General features: G+C 40.2%; 1 protein-coding gene across 2 annotated transcripts in view; it reads left to right on the top strand.

Moving 5' to 3' along the window:
* piezo2a (piezo-type mechanosensitive ion channel component 2a) overlaps positions 1–21,228 on the top strand; it is a 172,225-nt gene that overhangs the window by 26,268 nt on the left and 124,729 nt on the right. For both annotated transcript variants that reach the window (XM_084398790.1, XM_084398789.1), the window contains exon 3: positions 14,749–14,874. In XM_084398790.1, the coding sequence (XP_084254916.1) occupies positions 14,749–14,874 (126 nt within the window). The remainder of the gene's footprint in view (positions 1–14,748; positions 14,875–21,228) is intronic.

Genomic DNA, 21,228 nt, shown 5'->3' with positions numbered 1-21,228 from the left:
TGTTAAGTCAATGTAAAGACGCGTTTACGCGCGTCTGGAGGTCTTGTGGCGCGAATGAGGCGCTCTCTGTGCATAACGGTTTAAATGAACAACAACAATAAGCAAATGCTGAGTGCTGATCAAGAGTTTTGTGCAAGCAATTTAAGGTCGCGACTCTTATATAGCAGGCTTCATTCAGTGATTGAAACAAATATTATTAACATTAATTGAAGTTTTACAGTATATTGAACCGACATTGAACGCTCCGAGCGAGCTGTGCTGTGGTAAACATGGAACTTTTCCTTGACATGAAACGGTAAATAATCAAACCAGTGGAAGCCTGCAGTGCATGAAACTGCTTTATCTAACCTACCTTATTCATGCAATATCTATTCAGTCAGTACAGTAGCCTACACTATAGTAATGTTTCTGTTTAATGTTAACGCTTCTTCCTGTGACCTGTCCCTGACCCCTCAGACAGCCGCGCCTCTGCTATCGCGGGCGTTTTTCCACATTCAAATATTTATTTTCACCTTCGAAATTCTGTTTTTTAAAACTATTCGAATATATATTCGAATTTAGAATATTCGTTGACAGCCCTAATACTCATGGGAGTTGTAGTGTTGTAGTGTCACACTTATTTCAGATGCCTTTTGAAAAGACTACAATTATTCAACCCGCCAAAGTGGCTAGTTGGAGTGACTATGTTACCCGCCACGAGCAAAATCCACCCGCATTTGGCGGGTTGGCGGGTGTTAATGTCAAGCCCTGGTCACATGATCCTAATATGATGATTTGATGCTCAAGAGACATTCATGATTATTATCAGTGTTGAAAACAGCTTCATATTTTTGATAATGTTTTGTAACATTATAAATGTCTTTACTGTCACTTTTGTTAAAAAACAAAGTTACTGTGATAATGACACTTGCATTTTTCCTTTTTGTGTTGAAATAGTTTACTCTCTCACAAAATGACTATTACATTTAGATGTATGAGTTCTTTAGAAACCCTTTACTGCATCTTATTACATGGCTTGGTTGAATTCTAATGTAGAATGTAGGGCTGTCCCCGACTATGGATTTTCATAGTCGAATCAGAATCGTCATGTCTTGCCTATAGTCGACTAATAGTCGAATCATGTGTATGGGGGCGGGGCTTTAACGTTTCAAAGCCGCGATGTACAAAAAATCACACAAAGATATAGAAGAAAATGTATAAAAACATTTTGGATCAATAAAACTAAGAAATAACATAACTCCAGAAAGGCCAAACTGCAGACAGGATTTGCATTTCACATGCAAATCAAATTAAATCGGCTAAATTACCTGTGCGAGCAGGCCAGCCTACAGCACAACATCGATGCACCGAAAAAATAAACGATTAATTTACTCAAATTAAATTAGAACAGAATAGGCCTATACCTTTCTAATAAATAAAAAAATACAAAACGAAATAAATTAGAATCAAGTCACAATGAGGAGCAAATGTGTGCAAAATGCCTAAAGTGCAGGGGAACATATATTCAAAACACAAGCCACAAATAGTTAGATTAGATAACCCTGACAGATTAATAAATAAAATAAAAATAAAGAAATTATTAAAATAACGATAGTAGCCAGAATTTTCAACTTTGTCTTTTTAACTGCAGAAACAACAATAAATGCTAAACTGGAGGCAGTCTTTTTAGCTAAAAATGTTCACAGCATCCAAAAATCTAATTAGAACCGGCTGAAAAGTTTTGAAATCACTTGTAGCCTACCCTACCTGATCGAGAGAACAAATCCAGTATTTCACTCTGTCTGCGTCCGTTGGAGTCTTTTCAAATTGTGCGCGCGGATAAAATACATTCTAACGTGAAACCCAGTCTATGCGTGAAACGTGTTAACGTTGGCCGGCAGAAATGCGATCATGGTTTTCCTGATGCTAAATCCAGCCTTGGAGAATATCCTTTCCGATGGTGTACATTCACACTTTAGATTTTAAAGATTTAAATCCTTGCCGCGAAGACGCTCCTCTGTCGGTCACGGATCGAAAGTGAAACTTAAATCTGTCACGGGGTGTTTGGATTTATTCACGCACGTTAAAAAATATTTATTAAAAGCTTCTTTCTTTGCACATTTTTATATACAGCATTATCATAATAGGCTGAATATTAACGTATTGACATAAAAGCTAGTTCTATGTGAAATTGAGCGCCCTCATATAGCCAAAGGGGCATGATCCTCCTTTCATAACACCTCTGCGAAGATTCGACCATGAGATCGGTAGTCGAATCAGGCTCCTCCTATCGAAGCATCGAATCTTCGACTATTCGGGGTCACCCCTAGTAGAATGCGGTGTGTTATGTAAGCGTCGGGGTCCTGATCAGCCTGTCGGGGTTGTGTTCGCTATAACAACCGCCTCGCTCTACATTATCCCTTACATGTATTCCTCCAGCGTCCAGCAGATCTCGTCTCTCAGTCTCTCAGTGTCTCAGTCGCTCAGTCTCTCAGTCGCTCAGTCTCTCAGTCTCTCAGTGTCTCAGTGTCTCAGTCTCTCAGTCTCTCAGACTCTCAGTCGCTCAGTCTCTCAGTCTCTCAGTCTCTCAGTCTCTCAGACGCTCAGTCGCTCAGTCTCTCAGTCTCTCAGTGTCTCAGTCTCTCAGTCTCTCAGTCTCTCAGTCTCTCAGACTCTCAGTCGCTCAGTCTCTCAGTCTCTCAGTGTCTCAGTGTCTCAGTGTCTCAGTCTCTCAGTCTCTCAGACTCTCAGTCGCTCAGTCTCTCAGTCTCTCAGTGTCTCAGTCTCTCAGTCTCTCAGTCTCTCAGACGCTCAGTCGCTCAGTCTCTCAGTCTCTCAGTGTCTCAGTCTCTCAGTCTCTCAGTCTCTCAGACTCTCAGTCGCTCAGTCTCTCAGTGTCTCAGTGTCTCAGTGTCTCAGTCTCTCAGTCTCTCAGACTCTCAGTCGCTCAGTCTCTCAGTCTCTCAGTGTCTCAGTGTCTCAGTGTCTCAGTCTCTCAGTCTCTCAGACTCTCAGTCGCTCAGTCTCTCAGTCTCTCAGTGTCTCAGTCTCTCAGTCTCTCAGTCTCTCAGACGCTCAGTCGCTCAGTCTCTCAGTCTCTCAGTGTCTCAGTCTCTCAGTCTCTCAGTCTCTCAGTCTCTCAGTCTCTCAGTCTCTCAGACTCTCAGTCTCTCAGACTCTCAGTCTCTCAGACTCTCAGTGTCTCAGTCTCTCAGTCTCTCAGACTCTCAGTCTCTCAGACTCTCAGACTCTCAGTCTCTCAGTGTCTCAGTGTCTCAGTCTCTCAGTCTCTCAGTCTCTCAGACTCTCAGTCTCTCAGTCTCTCAGTCTCTCAGTCTCTCAGTTTCTCAGTGTCTCAGTCTCTCAGACTCTCAGTCTCTCAGACTCTCAGTCTCTCAGGCTCTCAGTCTCTCAGTCGCTCAGTCTCTCAGTCTCTCAGTGTCTCAGTGTCTCAGACTCTCAGTCGCTCAGTCTCTCAGTCTCTCAGTGTCTCAGTCTCTCAGACTCTCAGTCGCTCAGTCTCTCAGTCTCTCAGTGTCTCAGTCTCTCAGTCTCTCAGTCTCTCAGTCTCTCAGACTCTCAGTCTCTCAGACTCTCAGTCTCTCAGACTCTCAGTGTCTCAGTCTCTCAGTCTCTCAGACTCTCAGTCTCTCAGACTCTCAGACTCTCAGTCTCTCAGTCTCTCAGTCTCTCAGACTCTCAGTCTCTCAGTCTCTCAGTCTCTCAGTTTCTCAGTGTCTCAGTCTCTCAGACTCTCAGTCTCTCAGACTCTCAGTCTCTCAGACTCTCAGTCTCTCAGACTCTCAGTGTCTCAGTCTCTCAGACTCTCAGACTCTCAGTCTCTCAGTGTCTCAGTCTCTCAGTCTCTCAGTCTCTCAGTTTCTCAGTGTCTCAGTCTCTCAGTCTCTCAGTCTCTCAGTCTCTCAGTCTCTTAGACTCTCAGTCTCTCAGACTCTCAGTCTCTCAGTCTCTCAGTCTCAGTGTATCAGTCTCTCAGTCTTTCAGTCTCTCAGTGTATCAGTCTCTCAGTCTCTCAGACTCTCAGTCGCTCAGTCTCTCAGTCTCTCAGTCTCTCAGTCGCTCAGTCTCTCAGACTCTCAGTCGCTCAGTCTCTCAGTCGCTCAGTCTCTCAGTCGCTCAGTCGCTCAGTCTCTCAGTCGCTCAGTCTCTCAGACTCTCAGTCTCTCAGTCACTCAGTCTCTCAGTCGCTCAGTCTCTCAGACTCTCAGTCGCTCAGTCTCTCAGTCTCTCAGTCTCTCAGTCGCTCAGTCGCTCAGTTCTTCAGTCTCTCAGTCTCTCAGTCGCTCAGTCGCTCAGTCTCTCAGTCGCTCAGTCTCTCAGTCGCTCAGTCGCTCAGTCTCAGTCTCTCAGTCGCTCAGTCGCTCAGTCTCTCAGTCGCTCAGTCTCTCAGTCGCTCAGTCGCTCAGTCTCTCAGTCTCTCAGTCTCTGTCGCTCAGTCTCTCAGTCGCTCAGTCGCTCAGTCTCTCAGTCTCTCAGTCGCTCAGTCTCTCAGTGTCTCAGTCTCTCAGTCGCTCAGTCTCTCAGTCGCTCAGTCGCTCAGTCTCTCAGTCGCTCAGTCGCTCAGTCTCTCAGTCTCTCAGTCGCTCAGTCTCTCAGTCGCTCAGTCGCTCAGTCTCTCAGTCGCTCAGTCTCTCAGTCTCTCAGTGTCTCAGTCGCTCAGTCGCTCAGTCGCTCAGTCTCTCAGTCACTCAGTCTCTCAGTGTCTCAGTCGCTCAGTCGCTCAGTCTCTCAGTCTCTCAGTCTCTCAGTCGCTCAGTCTCTCAGTCGCTCAGTCTCTCAGTCTCTCAGTCTCTCAGTCGCTCAGTCGCTCAGTCGCTCAGTCTCTCAGTGTCTCAGTCTCTCAGTCGCTCAGTCTCTCAGTCGCTCAGTCTCTCAGTCGCTCAGTCTCTCAGTCTCTCAGTCGCTCAGTCTCTCAGTCTCTCAGTCTCTCAGTCTCTCAGTCTCTCAGTGTCTCAGTCGCTCAGTCTCTCAGTCGCTCAGTCTCTCAGTCTCTCAGTCTCTCAGTCGCTCAGTCTCTCAGTCTCTCAGTCTCTCAGTCTCTCAGTCTCTCAGTCGCTCAGTCTCTCAGTGTCTCAGTCGCTCAGTCTCTCAGTCGCTCAGTCTCTCAGTCTCTCAGTCTCTCAGTGTCTCAGTCTCTCAGTCTCTGTCTCAGTCGCTCAGTCTCTCAGTCGCTCAGTCTCTCAGTCGCTCAGTTGCTCAGTCTCTCAGTCTCTCAGTCTCTCAGTCGCTCAGTCTCTCAGTCTCTCAGTGTCTCAGTCTCTCAGTCGCTCAGTCTCTCAGTCTCTCAGTCGCTCAGTCTCTCAGTGTCTCAGTGTCTCAGTCGCTCAGTCACTCAGTCTCTCAGTCGCTCAGTCGCTCAGTCTCTCAGTCTCTCAGTCTCTCAGTCTCTCAGTCGTTCAGTCTCTCAGTCTCTCAGCTGGAGGTACGGTGAGGAGCCGAGGCTCTCAGTAATGCGGGAACGGCTGTTTGCTCTGTTTATGTGAGTCAAACCCTGCCAGTGTTCCTCTGCCTCATTACAACCAGATGTTGCTGTCAAGCACACACCTTTACCTGTGCGTGTCCGGGACTGTGTGAGGGGGTGATGTGCACTGGGTCGATCACCGAGGCACATGTGAAGCCCAAGCTGGATTTTAAAACATGTGTCTTTAGCACAGTCAGACATATTATTACAGCTCACAAATTACACTGTGACTCAACTTGATAAAACGCTTTGCAATATAATCAGGTCATGCTGGAATCTGTGAGTTATAGAGTAAGTGATTACACCATTTTTTGTGAAAAAAGAAAGACATTTTTGTTCTGGAATGAAGAAATTAGGATTTTTTTGGGGGGATGGGGAGGTGAACTATTTCTTTAAAGTGCCCCTGTTATGCTTTTTTGGATATTACCTGTCATGTAGTGTGTAATGCAGTGATTGTGAATGTAAAAGGTCTGCAAAGTCTCACAGATCAAAGTGCAGATAAACTGAGTTTGTGTCTCCTAAAATAAAGAAGTGATTCTGAACTGAAACGAGTCGTCAGTAATTCAGTCTCTCGTCCTGCTGAACCTGCGTAGGTTTATATCTAATTTGCATAATGCCAGCCTGTGGTCTTGATTGGCTGAACAGCGTCTCTTAGCTCCGCCCTAAAACACTGTAGTTTATCTGAGACTGGAAGAGTTTGGTTCGTGTTGTTCGTGTCGAGAATCGACAACAGACTGGGCCATTTGACCAATCAGAGCAGAGTAGACCAATCACAACAGACTGGGCCGTCTGACCAATCAGAGTAGACCAATCACAACAGACTGAGCCGTCTGACCAATCAGAGTAGACCAATCACAACAGAACAGACTGGGCCGTCTGACCAATCAGAGCAGAGTAGACCAATCAGAGTAGAGCAGCTCTCAGAGAGGCGGGGTTTAGAGAGACTGAATCCTTTATTGAATAATTTCAGACACTGAGAGAAAAGCGCTGATGCTGCAGTGGATATTATGAGAAAAGTAAAGTGTTTTTTGACCTTGGAAGCATGTAAAACTATTGTAGGGGAAAACAAAAAAATTAGGAACCTTTTTAAAAAAAGCATAATAGGGGCAAATGAAGTTTTTGTTCGAGTGACATTGAAGTAATGAAAACACTGATCCCAAGGGAAAGAGAAATATAAGTGCAGGATAAAGCACACACAGACGATGTGTCCTCTTGAGGGAAGCAGGAGGTAAGATGTTTTCCTGAGGAAACAGAGCTCAATGGAGAGTTCGTCAGAGAGGAACCGTGACCCGAAGGCCGGCCTCACCTCAGTTCCTCAGGAACTCGAGCGGTCCACGGGTCGCTTCCTCACTTGAGCTGGCATCTTCACTCACTCATTCACTCACTCATTCATTCATTCACTCACTCACTCACTCACTCACTCACTCACTCACTCACTCACTCACTCACTCACTCACTCACTCACTCACTCACTCACTCACTCACTCACTCTCTCATTCACTTCTGAAACATGGTCAATAGTAGTAGTGTGGTACAGGTTTATTGTTCACACGTGTCCCTATTAAATAAAAATAAATAAATAAATAAATAAATAAATAAATAAATATCAAGACAACTTTGCCCTGGGAACATCTTTGATCTACTCATCTGACCTCTTTTATATTTTTTTATTCAAAAAGTTTGGGATCAGAAGATTAAAAAAAAAAAAAAAATTAAATACAGTAAAAATGTGAAATATTGTAATGTAAATCAGCAGTTTTCTATGTGAATATATAGTAAAGTGTAATTTATTCCTGTGATCAAAGCTGAATTTTCAGCATCATTACTCCAGTCTTCAGTGTCACATGATCCTTCAGAAATCACTCTAATATGATGATTTGATGCTCAAGAAAAGTTTATGATTATTATCTTTTTGCAACTGCGAGAACCAGTGGTTAACAGTCAATGACATCAGTTCTCAAATGGGATTTTGCATTAATTTATGCATGAAAATATGACTTGGATTTCAGTCTGTTGCCATTGTATGACTTCAGAAGACTGTTAACATAGTGAATAAGTAATAAAGATGATACTTTTATGATGTTTTTTTTGGATCTTGGAAGCCCACGGTCAATGCATGGTATTGTTGTATGGATAAGAGCGGCATGAACATTCTTCAAAACGTCATATTTTGTGTTCCACCAAATAAAGAAAGTCATCTGGGTTTGGGATCAACACAAGTAAATAATGTCAGGGCTTTCATCTTGTGTGAAGGTTTTGGCTCGGTGAACACCTTTCTCTGAGTTCGAGATTTCACTGCTTTCACAAATCACAGTTATTACGACTCCTCGACCGACTAAAACATCTGTATGCAAAACGCGAGGCCGGATCGCCTTATAATAAAGTCGGGTTCATGAGTGATTGAAAACTAAGGAAGAACAGCTGCTTGAGATGTGGATAGTATATCACACTGAGCCGACGTTACCTGCATTTCTGCTGTGTTTTCATGTTAGTCCCACATTTTTGCAAACTTTCCACCTTCAGCCAAAACGTAAGCTGTAATACATTGTTGTAAAACAGAGTTTGATAAGTTCGTGGCACCAGATCGGCGTATAAATAACCCTGAAGGACTGACAATATATCCAGTGTGTTTAAAGAAGGAAATGTTGGTGAGTTTAGTCCAATTTATGACGCTCACACTTCAGGAAATTACTGTGTGTGGATCCATTTCACCTCACACACACCTCTTTTTCTTCAATCCTTTATGTATATTGTGTGTGTGTCAGAGCGTTCAGTCTGGCTTGATCTAATGCTGAGGTCTGACGAGTCTTTTCCTGCGATTTCCTCGAGTTTTGTGCATGAATCAGAGGGTGTGATGATTCACTTTCTCGACATGTTGTAAACTTAGAAACCAGATGCTGAGATAAACACTAACCAAAGTTTCTGAGAACAATAAACATCCTCCTAACGCTTTGGTCTTAAAACCTCCAGGTGTATAATAAAGCAGGTTTTATTACAGTGATATTGTTTGATGTTGTTTTTGAAAGAAATATTTGTATTCAGCAAGGATGCATTAAATTAATCAAAAGTGACATTAAATACGTTTATAATGTTACAAAAGATTATATTTTAAATAAATGCTGTTTTTCAATATTGATAATAATCATAAGTGTTTCTTGAGCATCAAATCTTGATTTGTGGAGGATCATGTGACACTGAAGACTGGAGTAATGATGCTGAAAATTCAGCTTTGATCACAGGAATAAATTACACTTTACTGTATATTCACATAGAAAACAGATATTTTACATTATAATAATATTTCACATTTTTACTGTATTTTTGATCAAACTTATTTTTATTTATTTTTTAAATCTTACCGATCCCAGACTTTTGAATGATTTTGTTTACAACAAAAATATGAAATAAGGTAAATGAGTAAATCAGCATATTAGAATGATTTTAAATTGTAATAATATTTCACAATATTACTGTATTTTTTATCAAAATATGCAGCCTAACTTGGTGAGCCGATGAGACTTCTGTCAAAAACATAATAAACTATTTATACATCTTAAACTTTTGAATGTACTGTGCAGAAGATAGCTATTAAACTCGTAAGACTCAGTTGCTCTCTGGCTCAAAGTAATTGAAGTGTAAGAATGAATTGATTCAAATCAATTACGAGAGGAGAGACACTCCCGCAGGAGGAACGTTGTTTAAATGTGACTCTGTCCTGCTCATTGCTGTCAATTCAGATGTTTTCTTTTCCATTTAAGCCTCTAAAAGCTTTAGGAGATGTGATAGTGTTCTCAGACGATCGACTGAGGTTGTGCTGTCGTCTGCGCCGGTCAAGCGATCAATGGGGAAATCAACACGTCTTTACCAGCGTCTAAACCCTTCGTAGCGCGTGTTCACATCTCTGTTCCTGAGGAGTCAGATGCAGATCCTCTCGACCTGTCAATTTGGCTGAGATTGCCTTTAAATATGATTTTGGACCCCTCAAACAAAGACACACCAAACATTATTTGAAAGAAATTCATATTTTTATTCAGCAAGGATGCATTAAATTGATAAAAAGTGACATTAAAGACATTTATAATGTTTATTCATCAAAGAATCATGTATCTCGGTTTCCAAACAAATATGAAGCTGTTTTCAACATTGATAATAATCATAAATGTTTCTTGAGCATCAAATCATCATATTATGCTGATTTCTGAAGGATCACGTGACACTGATAACTGGAGTAACCACACATTTTTTTTGAAAGAAATTAATACTTTTATTCTGCAAGGATGCATTAAATTGATCGAAAGTGACAGTAAAGACATTTTTAATGTTGCAAAATATTTCTATTTCAGATAAATGCTGTTTTTATGAACTTTCTCTTCATCAAATATCCTGAAAAAAAATAATTCACATTCAACATTCAATCATAAATGTTTCTTGAGCATCAAATCATCATATTATGCTGATTTGTGAAGGATCATGTGACACTGAAGACTGGAGTAATGATGCTGAAAATTCAGCTTTGATCACAGGAATAAATGACACTTTACTGTATATTCACATAGACAACAGATGATTTACATTAGAATAATATGTAAAGATTTTAGAGTATTTTTGATCAGATAACTACAGCCTTAAATGGTGAGCAGAAGAGACTTAAAATCAGCACTAAATCACGTATGCACTGTTCAGATAATAGCTATCACAGGAGCGACGGACACGGACTCTTTCTCTCCAACACTAAAGATGCTCCACACATTTCCTCCATTACGCACCGCATGCAAACACTGGGACTCGTTCAGTCGGATGAAGTGGCTCATCAGGGAAAAGAATAATGAGAAACTGTGGCCAAACGGCACGCAGACTCGACGTGCCAGCAGAGAAGCCTTTAGCCCTGCGCCGCTGAATAACAAACACATCTGGATCATATTAGCTCTTCCTCTGCCAGCATCGGCTCTCTAAAACTCCTCCTCAGCTCATGATGCCTTCAGCGCTGATCCGAGGCTCGCCGTCCGCATCACATCCACCGAGTCAGCCAATCATGCTCGGGAATGAAGCGTGACTTTGACCAGGCCTTTTGTTGGAAGCTGACAGCTAATTAGACTAATCGCCTGAACACGAGCAGACCCGTAAAACATTTTCATAACAGCAAAACCATTGGAAAGATCGTAAACTGTTGGCAGACTTGCTTGGCACCGATCCTCAGGTGGTTCAGAGATGATTATCAGTAGGTGTTAATACACTGATGGACAAAACTTTATGTTTTCTTCTTCCTGATTTAATACGGGCGAGCTGGAACCTGTTGCACAGATATGGATTCACTTATTTATTTTAAATCCCCATGAGCACTTGATTTCCTTCAAATGTTTTATTAAAATAGCCAGTAACTTTTGTCGAGCCAATAAAAATATGAGATGATGTCATTTTTGGTTAATAAAACCATTTAGTACCATTTAAAAACTAGTTTGGAGTCAGTAAGATTTAATGTTTTGGTAACACTTTACAATAAGGTTCATTAGTTAACATTAGTGAACTACGTTAGTTAGCATGAACTAAGAATGAACAATACTTCTACAGCTTTTATTAATCTTAGTTCATGTTAATTTCAACATTTACTAACACATTATTAAAACGAACAGCTGTATTTATTATTAACCAACATTAACAAAGATTAATAAATACTGTAACAAATGTTTTTTCTCATTGTTAGTTAATACATGTGAACTAATGAACCTTATTGTAAAGTGTTACCAATGTTTTTAAAAGAAGTCTCGTTCCTCTATTTGTCTTAATTTACGTATTTACAGCAACATCATTGTGACGTTTTAACTTCATTGGCAGTAACCAACTCCTCGCTGTATATATTCTACTGTCTGTATTTATTTTCTAATCCTTTCTGAAAGTTTAATTCCCTGATGAGGAAGTGTTTATCCCTGCTCCTTCTTCCCAGCGCTCCAGAAATCGTGTTAGGTGACGGTGTGCTCCTGGAGACCTGAGAAACGATCCGCTCTCATTACCTCGGATAGTTTGAATATGACTGTAAATGTGCTCTTGTGAATTAATAAGCTCTGCATTTAATCAAAAGAGACTCAAATATTTATTAAAAAGCCTTCAGACATGAACTAAATCCATGCAACCTTTAAAGTAGGTCGAAATTTTATCCCATTTTGTTTTTTTTATATCCTTTAATTCATGATATTATCTGTCCAGATTTGCCAATTAAATTAAGCATTATTGGTTTGCATATGCCGTCATATCCTCATTTGGGCCGGATGGGTTGTGGGTGTTTTTTAACATCCTCAAGTTCATGTGTGATGCTATCGGTGTCATTCCCAGCGTCCCACTGTATGAAGAGGCTTTGATGTCGGACCAAATCCTTCTCTTCTATCATAAAACATGTTTATGCAGCATATTATACATAACTCAACAATCGTTTCGACACTATGCATGCATTACTCACAGCATTGTTTCATTTGGATCTTTCTGAAAACGGCCACGTCTCTGAACTCGCACTGATCCTCAATGATGAACAGTCCAAACACTGCCAACAATATCAGTGCTAAATGAATGGAGAGCGAGAGCGAGAGCGAGAGAGTGAGAGAGAGAGTGTGTGAGAGAGAGAGTGTGAGAGAGAGAGAGAGTGTGTGTGAGAGAGAGACAGAGAGAGAGAGAGAGAGAGAGAGAGAGAGAGAGAGTGTGTGTGAGAGAGAGAGAGAGAGAGAGAGAGAGAGTGTGTGTGAGAGAGAGAGAGAGCGAGACAGAGAGTGAGAGAGAGAGAGAGAGTGTGAGAGAGAGAGAGAGAGCGAGACAGAGAGAGTGAGAGAGAGTGTGTGAGAGATAGAGAGAGCGAGACAGAGAGAGTGAGAGAGAGCGAGAGAGAGAGAGAGAGTGTGTGTGTGTGAGAGAGAGAGAGAGAGAGAGAGAGAGTGAGAGAGAGAGAGAGCGAGACAGAGAGAGTGAGAGAGAGCGAGAGAGAGAGAGAGAGAGAGAGAGAGAGAGAGTGTGTGTGTGTGTGAGAGAGAGAGAGAGAGAGACCTGTAATACAAGAGTGAATTTCCGCTAATAGCGTTGGATTACTCTCTTTTCTATTAAGAGCAGATCGACAGCTTCAACTCGATGCACTTTCACCCTGACATGTTGAACGCTTGAGTTTCCCACAGCGTCACTGCAGGACTACAACCTTTCGAATCTGCAATATTACAAGTCATCGAGTCCTTCTTACTCTGTAACAGTTGTGCAAACGTTCTGACACTTGTTATGAGATTCCTGCAGAAAGTTCCACAGATTTCCACAGGATTTGACGGACGACGCAAGCCAAAAGTACACTTCAGCTGACACACAGGTGTCCGAAACTGCATACTTTAATACTCTACTCTATATGGATGTAATCTGGACGTCCTACATCCACCATGTTGTCACTGTCATGTGACCTTCCAGTGTCACGAATCCTGATCATCTAATGCACACTTCAGAATCTCACTGGAAGTCTGGGGACTTTTTGCATACTCTTATGAATTCAGACATACTTCTTTTGTCACGTTGTTTTTAGCCTACTATACAGTATAGACAGCAAATATGCGATTGTGTATATGTATACAGCCGCTCGACACATGTGCACTAGATATTTCACCCTTGTCCAGTTGTCTGTGTTATTTCTCTCTCCAGAAATTATGAGCAATAAGAATTAAACTTAAGTTGCTTGTGTGCAACTTGTATGCAAATGGCAGGGAAAGAGTTAATTATAACAGCCCTGACATGCATACTATGCTGATGACAATATTTGCGTTGTGCTTTGTACTTATACGCATATAAGTATACTTCAGGGGCCATTTGCATAAACTCACTATGAAAGTCTCCCTGTAGTCAATCATTTTATCCCTGAAAACTCATCTTTTATCACCAAAATGAATTTAAGCGTTTTTTCCTTGAATTTTTTTTCTTAATGCCTTAAAATATCTTGAATGTAACTCGACACCCTTGCCTCATTTAGTATGGGTGGTTCTATGAATATGCAAATGAGCCCCGCCTCCACTCACTCACTCAGCACAGAGATCACACGTTGATCTGATTGGTTAAAGGTAGTTTGTGACGTCAGAAACACCAGCGATTTCAAAGCGTGTTTGGTTCACTGCAGTTTTAAGGAGGAAATACTCAGCAATGCTGTCGACTTATGAACTTACACATGGTTTGTCCTTAAAGCATATTAAAAACACCACATACTGTACACATATTGGGCCCTATTTTAACGATCTGAAATGCAAGTATCAAACGCGAAACACAAGTAACTTTGTGGGCGGATCTCGGGCGCTGTTGCTATTATACCAGCGGGATAAATGACTCTTGCGCCCGACGCAAATCTAAAATGTGTTGGTCTGAAGTAGCTTCATTACTCATAGGTGTGGTTTGGGCGTAACGTGAAATCAGAGCGTCATCTCACATTCCCTTTAAGAGCAGGCGCGCTTGTTCCATGGCGGATTGCTATTATAACGGCGGATTTGCCAGGAGCGGTTCACAGCCGAGGAGACCGACGTTCTCGTCAGGGCCGTAAAACACAGAGAAGTGACATTGGGGATGGAGAAACACACCCAGATTAGCTTCGGTTAAACAGGCGTATGATCATTTGGGTAAATGTATAAGCTAGATTTATGCCTATTTTTCACATCTTCATGGACACAACAATGATTTCCTTGTAATTATGTATGGTTTGCAAAAATGTCAACTGCTGTGTCTGTGTGTAGATGAGAGAATCAAAGTGTGTGTGCGTTGTGCACACGCTACATTATGGCCAAGCATGCGCCCTTAAAATAGCATCTGAATAACACGCCACTGACTTTAGACGAGGTTTCTCCTGGTCTGTGGCGGAATTGTTTTCTGAAACTGCAAAATAGCACCAGGGAACGTTTGCGCCGGAACACTGGGCTGAACCGCCCCTGGGAGGGCAAGTTCATTCCCTAGTTTACCGACGTGCGTCTGTGGAGGGAAAAGTCCGGGTGCAAAATAGGAATAATACATGCGTCGTGTACAAAGTCAATTGCGCTGGGTGCAAGATAGGGCCCATAAACTACATTAAAAACTGGATTTGTCTGTCAATCAAGGGGTGATCAGATTCAAATAAGACCAATCTACTTTTTTTCTTAAACTAAATGTTGACCAGTCCTAAAGAAAAAAATAGAGGACTGTGTTGTATGACTTCATGCAGTTGGCCTCAGGCTTTGTTTAAGTTGCAGCTTATATGCATGTCCTAATGTCAATGTTTTTACTCAGTATATTAAAATCAAACACTTTTTCTTCTTCAGGACACACAGGGCGTTTGCTGAAGTCCCTGTGTCTCACCAGTGTGACGTTCCTGCTTCTGCATCTCATCTTCCAGATCACAATCAACAGCCTGATAGCAGGAGACAACATCGATCTCGACTTCAACTGTGAGTACTCACTAAAGCTACGTCTGCATTAATCCGATACTTTTGGAAACGGCGTTTTCATTTTAAAACGCTCTCCGTCCACACTAGCGTTTTCAGGCGTTTCTGTGTGGATGAGAAACTTCTGGAAAACGCCTGAAAATGCTAAATTCACCTTTACAGCGCATGTGTAAAACCTCACAAAAAGCTCACTGAGATGAGACAGACGGAAAAATCAATAATAAAGTTATCGCGCAATTCTTCTGATGGAATAATTGTATTTACATGTAGCAAAATATCTCAGCATTCACTGATCGTCCAGGTCGCTCTCACTCACTATTACAGGGTTCTCAAGTTTTATCAAAAGCTTGGAGTGAGATCACATGTGGTTAGGGGAGGAGCCCTAATGGAGCCCCGCCCCCGCCCGTCCCCGCCCCCCCAATTTTACCGATTGTTCATAATTAACCAGCACAAATTGAAATTATAACAATTGGTAAATCTGATAAATGACAGAGCAATTCATCACATCAAATATACCTTCTAATGTTATATTTCAAAATTACAAATATCAAAAATTACAAAAATATAACAAATTGCTCCAAACAGTTTGGAAAAACAAATCTTTTTGCATTTTGAATGTGTCTAGTCGAAATGGTATAATGATTTATTGTGTTGAGGGACATTGTGAACAAATGACATATTAGAGTATTAAGGTGTGTGTGTGTGTTTGTGTGTGTGTGTGTGTGTATGCAATGGCAATGATTAATGTATGTTTTGACAGGATATAAAATATTACCCAGAGCACTCTGCTTTAATACATGTAGCCTTAATGTAACTAGAAAGCCTATTAATACAGTATAATATATAATTTAAAATAAAATGAAGAAATACATCTTCATTCCTTCCCATACCTACTAACATTTCCCTTAGTTTGAGATAACGTAAGCTAGCCAAACTGAGCCAAAGCTTCTGGCCTGGTTGCAAAGTAGTTGTAGAGTTTTTGACTGCATCAATAATAATGTATACGATGGGCTATATATTAAATGTTCTAGCCTAAAAATGTTAGACGAGCTTTCTTCCAACTTACCTTCTCCATCACGACGTGTGTTCGCGCGATGTTGTTGTTGGTTACCTAGTAACGAACGTACGGTGGCCGAGAATGTTCCGTCATCTTCCGTGTGTTTGCGCATCTATGTTGCCTAGTAACGAACGCAATCTGCCCGAGATACGTGCTGGCGGCAGGAAACTTCACTTTGTGTGCCTGCGCCTCGTATACAACGTTATATATAAATCTTGCAGGACAACTTGGTTGGCATTGCCTTTTCAGCGTGAGAAATACACGGTGTGGCGTGTGAGCGTGTGAACTGGTTGAATTGCGTGTGTCTCACGGCCAATGTGTGAGACTTGAGAACCCTGACTATTATATGTTTGGTCTTAAACACGACCGCTCTCATGTTTCGCCGCAGGACAGCAAATACGAGTGAGTTTTCTGTCATCTTTGCAGGACTGTGATATGAAGAGTGTGTGAAGTAACTTCAGTAACAGTGTGAATGTGAACACCACATAACAGGCACAATGCCAGTATAAACATTAATATCTATGGGTTCAATATGCGTCACATGACTAAACTTACGTCATTGTTTTCAAATACCTCTGTTTTGACACTCCACACTATAACGTGGGAACGCGTTTTCAATTTATCCACTCTGAAAAGTGTTTAAAAAGCTTTGTTTCCGTTGCTGAAACGCCGTCTCAGTGTGGAGGGAACGCCAAAACCAGAGAAAAAGATGCGTTTAGACGTATTAGTGTGGACAAGGCCTGAATCTAGCTTTCACTGCGGGTCATTAAACCAGACTGAACCAGAAGCTCACGTAAATTCAAACTAACTGAATGAATTGAACTCTCATTCTCAAGTTACTAGTTGAAAACAACCCTGTTGGTTTGACCAGTTAAAGGAGTAGTTCACTTCAGAATAAAAATTTCCTGATCATTTACTCTCCCCCTCGTCATCCAAGATGTTCATGTCTTTCTTTCTTCAGTGGAAAAGAAATGAAGGTTTTTGAGGAAAACATTCCAGGATTGTTCTCCATATAGTGTCTTCAATGGGGTCCAACGGGTCGAAGATCCAAATGTGAGTTTCAGTGCAGCTTCAAAGTCTCGACACGGTCCAGCCGAGGAATAAGAGTCTTATCTAGACAAACCAGCGGACATTTTATATCAAAATAAACATTTATATACTTTTAACCACAAATGCTGGTCTTGCACTGGCTGAGATGTGTCACACATTATGTAATCACGTTGAAAGGTCAAGCGTGACGTAGGCGGAAGTACAAACCTAGTGTTTACAAAGCCAACATGAAAAGACTAAGTCAAACGCCATTTACAAAAAAAAAAAGGTAAAACAACGATGTCGGACGATTTTGAAGTTGGAAGAGAAAATTAGTTTTTCACCCTATCCTACATTTTCCTCCTAGATTATGCGTGAAGTTGTGGACGTGCATGACAAGCATTTGTGGTTAAAAGTAAATAAATATTTATTTTGATATAAAATGTCCGCTGGTTTGTCTAGATAAGACTCTTATTCCTCGGCTGGATCGTGTCGAGACTTTGAAGCTGCACTGAAACTCACATCTGGACCCTCGACCCGTTGGACCCCATTGAAGACACTATATGGAGAAACATCCTGGAATGTTTTCCTCAAAAACCTTCATTTCTTTTCCACTGAAGAAAGAAAGACATGAACATCTTGGATGACGAGGGGGAGAGTAAATGCTAGTCATGCTTGCACTTGGTTGGTTAGTGGGAGAGAGGAAAGTTTCCAAAAGATTTCCCCACACTGCTAACCATGAAGCACTGTTCACACCAACACAAATTACATGTTTTCAAACAGACATTCAGATTTTTGTATGCAATTAAAAAATATATATATATATAGAAACATTTAAAATAAAATGTTGCAGTGATGGCATGCAAATGTTCATGTCTGTCTGTCAAATTAAAAGTTCATGTCTGTCTGTCGAATTTTTTAAATGAAAAGGTGACCTGAGGTGGAAACACACGTCTGGCTCATGTTACCCCGACACAACAGCTCACGCAGAACCGTGGCCCGACCAGACCCGCTCGCAGCGCTAGCCTCTCTCTCCACGCGTAAGAGCTCAACATCTGCGCTCAAGATGGAGATAAACTCGTTCTGAACAGGGAAGGACCGTTCCCGACTGGACAGTCTCAAACACGAGATCGGGAAGGGTCTATCTGCAGCACAGAATGATGATAGAAGCTCTTGACCAACATTTTACTTATAAATATTCAGTTGAGCTTATTTGCAGAATCTGTTTGTCCAACTAATTGAAGACAAGTGGAGAAACCTGCTTGAAAACAGTAACAGTAACACTTCTAAATAAAGAGGATCCGTAAGTTCATTTTATTTGGATTTTCCCACTTAAAATGATCAATTAAAGGTCAGGTCGCTCCTCAGTGAATAACTTATTATTGCCAATAGACCATTCAAAGGTTTCAGGTCAAAAACAAAAAACAAAAAATTTAAAAAATTTAAACAAAAACTAAAAATCTCTCACACTCAGCGCAACAACAATATATTCAGCATTTTGTTAACGTTCCCATTAAGTTATGAAAAGGTTATTTCTGAATGTTCCCTGAATGTTCAAAACAGCCGTTTAAAAAAAAAAAGTATCAAGTTGTATCATTCTTCAAACATTATTGAAACGTTACATTTGAATGTTTTCTGAACATTCTGAAACAAGTTGTAACATTTAAAAAATGTAACATGAATGTCCAAGATGAAACATTCCATGAATGATGTATAAATAACGTATTTGTGCCATGTTTTCAGAACGTTAGCTTTGAATGAACGTTCTATTAATGTTACTGGAATAACGTTTCTTCATAACTTTGAGAGAACCTTTCCAGAACGTTCCCTGTTCGCTGGGACCAAAGCTGCGTTTATTTGATTAAGAAAATACAGTAAAAACAGTGAGATATTATTCTAATGTAAATCAGCTGTTTTACGTGAATATACAGTAAAGTGTAATTTATTCCTGTGATCAAAGCTGAATTTTCAGCATCATTACTCCAGTCTTCAGTGTCACATGATCCTTCACAAATCACTCTAATATGAGGATTTGATGATCAACAAACATTTATGAATATTATCAATATTGAATACACTTTTCAGGATTATTTGATGAATAGAAAGTTCAAAATAACAGCATATATTTGAAATAGCAACAATGTAAAGACATTTACTATCACTTTTGATCCATTTAATGCATCCATTCTGAATAAAAATATGAATTTCTTTCTAAATAAATCTGCATACCCACATGTACAAAGAAACTTCTTTTTGTATTTTTTCTCTTTTTTTTTGAAGAAAAGGATTTAGGGTAAGATGAATTCAGTGGCTTTTTGTCTGTGTGTGCGCGGGCAGATGTTAATGAAACCAGCCTTCATGCTTTACAAGAGCCAAGATCAACAGAGACTCGCAGCGAGACCAGAGATAAACTGCAGTATTCACCAGGACATTCTGCTTTAAACACCACATGTGTTACGCAAACCTTACATAAGCGCTCATGAAAACAAATCATTACCCAATCACTTCATATAAAATTACTAAAAGGACTTTTATCAGACGCAAGGAGCAATGAGTGCTGAAGAAACTGATAACTGATCTTGAGTTTTGTAGAGAACAAACCTGATTCAGTCACTGTTCACAGTCCGCTTGATTCCTCACAGGTCATTAGTGTTTCATTGATAATCTTCAAACATGCCGTTCTGAAAAACAGTAAAACAAAATCAGATATTATTATCTATGAGTCTATTTTGAATTATTTCTAATGAGAAATGTCTAAGAATCTCCCATCGACTTGATCATTTTAATTAGTAACATGTGCAAAATAAAAGATTTTTGAGTTATTGTATCACATGCATATTTTCTCACAGTATTATTTCTGCTATTAACATTGCATTTGATAACAGCAATATAATTTGGTGTTTAATAGCATTATATTGACAACAATCCAGGAACATAAAACCTTCATATATTTTATTTCCATTACCTTAAATGATCATTTTAATCACATTAAAAGGAATTATTTTCTTATTAATACTTTCTTAATTAATCACATAGATGTTCAATTAACAGATGCTTTTATTCAAAGGCATATTCATAGTTTTAGATCAAGCCACAGAATTTCACATTATAGAGATGACCACAAAACTGTTCTTCGCTATTTAATAATTTCTTCATGTCTTTATGATGCTTGATACTCCTGTTTTGGGAGCAAACCGAGACAAAAGGGCAATAAATAACCTGAAGCTGATATCTCGAGAGCCGAATCTCTGAATCAGTTCAACTTGATTTGTGAAGCGAATCAACTGACTCACTTAAAAGAATCAGCTCAAAAAAATGATTCATTCTCAAATCAGACTAATCTGGGTATCTGATTGAATCATTCTTTTGAGCTGATTCTTTTAAGTGAGTCAGTTGATTCACAAATCGGATTGATTTGGCTCTCAGGAATATAAACTGATGTTATATGAGGGGGAAAAATGTTTTTTGTTTGGATGAACTTCTATTTGTACACTATATTTGTGAATTAAAAACGTAACCCTTCTCTTACACTGCTTGTAACTCAAACATTGAGACGTTGACACATGACTGATAAACTTGAGGAAACTGACACACACACACATGCGCTTATATGATCACTCAGCATTACACTCCTTTTCCTTTGTTTTCCATCGGTCAGCCGAGGCCGTGCGTTGAGTGTTGTGTGAACTTTATCCTTTAAATATGCATTGTTCAGTAACGCCTGACCTGAGATCAGCTCTTCCTCCATTACTCCTGATTTCCTGTGTTCTTTAATGCGTAAGAACTGACTCTAGAACAGTAGCGGGGGATTATGACGGGATCTGTTCCTGCCAGCTGAACTGTGGAAACACCAGGTGTTCATATTGTGTTCTTCAGATCCGACTGTAATCCACATTTAACTTCCTAAATGCTGGAATGCATCCGACAACACTGACGGTTTATACAGTTCTGCATTTGGAGGCCGGAGAGTATTGGGGTCTTTTCAATCTCACTTGTAGAAACTATACATTTACTGCATTGATAACAAAATATCAAACCCATATCATCTGCAAAAAAAAAAAAAAAAAAAATTTAATTGCAATAACAAATAACTTGAAAAAAACCCAAATAACTTGAATTTTTTTTCTTTTTTAAAAAATATTCTAAAGATTTATTATTTTAGCGTTTGGATGATTTTAGATCATTCTAATATTTGACAACCAGAAATTCCAAACACTTTTTGTATACATTTTTAACAGTTGTGTATTTCAATTCAACATAACATGTAGCCT

The sequence above is a fragment of the Rutilus rutilus genome, assembly GCF_951802725.1.
Source record: "Rutilus rutilus genome assembly, chromosome: 24".
Lineage (NCBI taxonomy): Eukaryota > Metazoa > Chordata > Actinopteri > Cypriniformes > Leuciscidae > Rutilus > Rutilus rutilus.
This window is presented reverse-complemented; position numbering and strand designations above follow the sequence as displayed.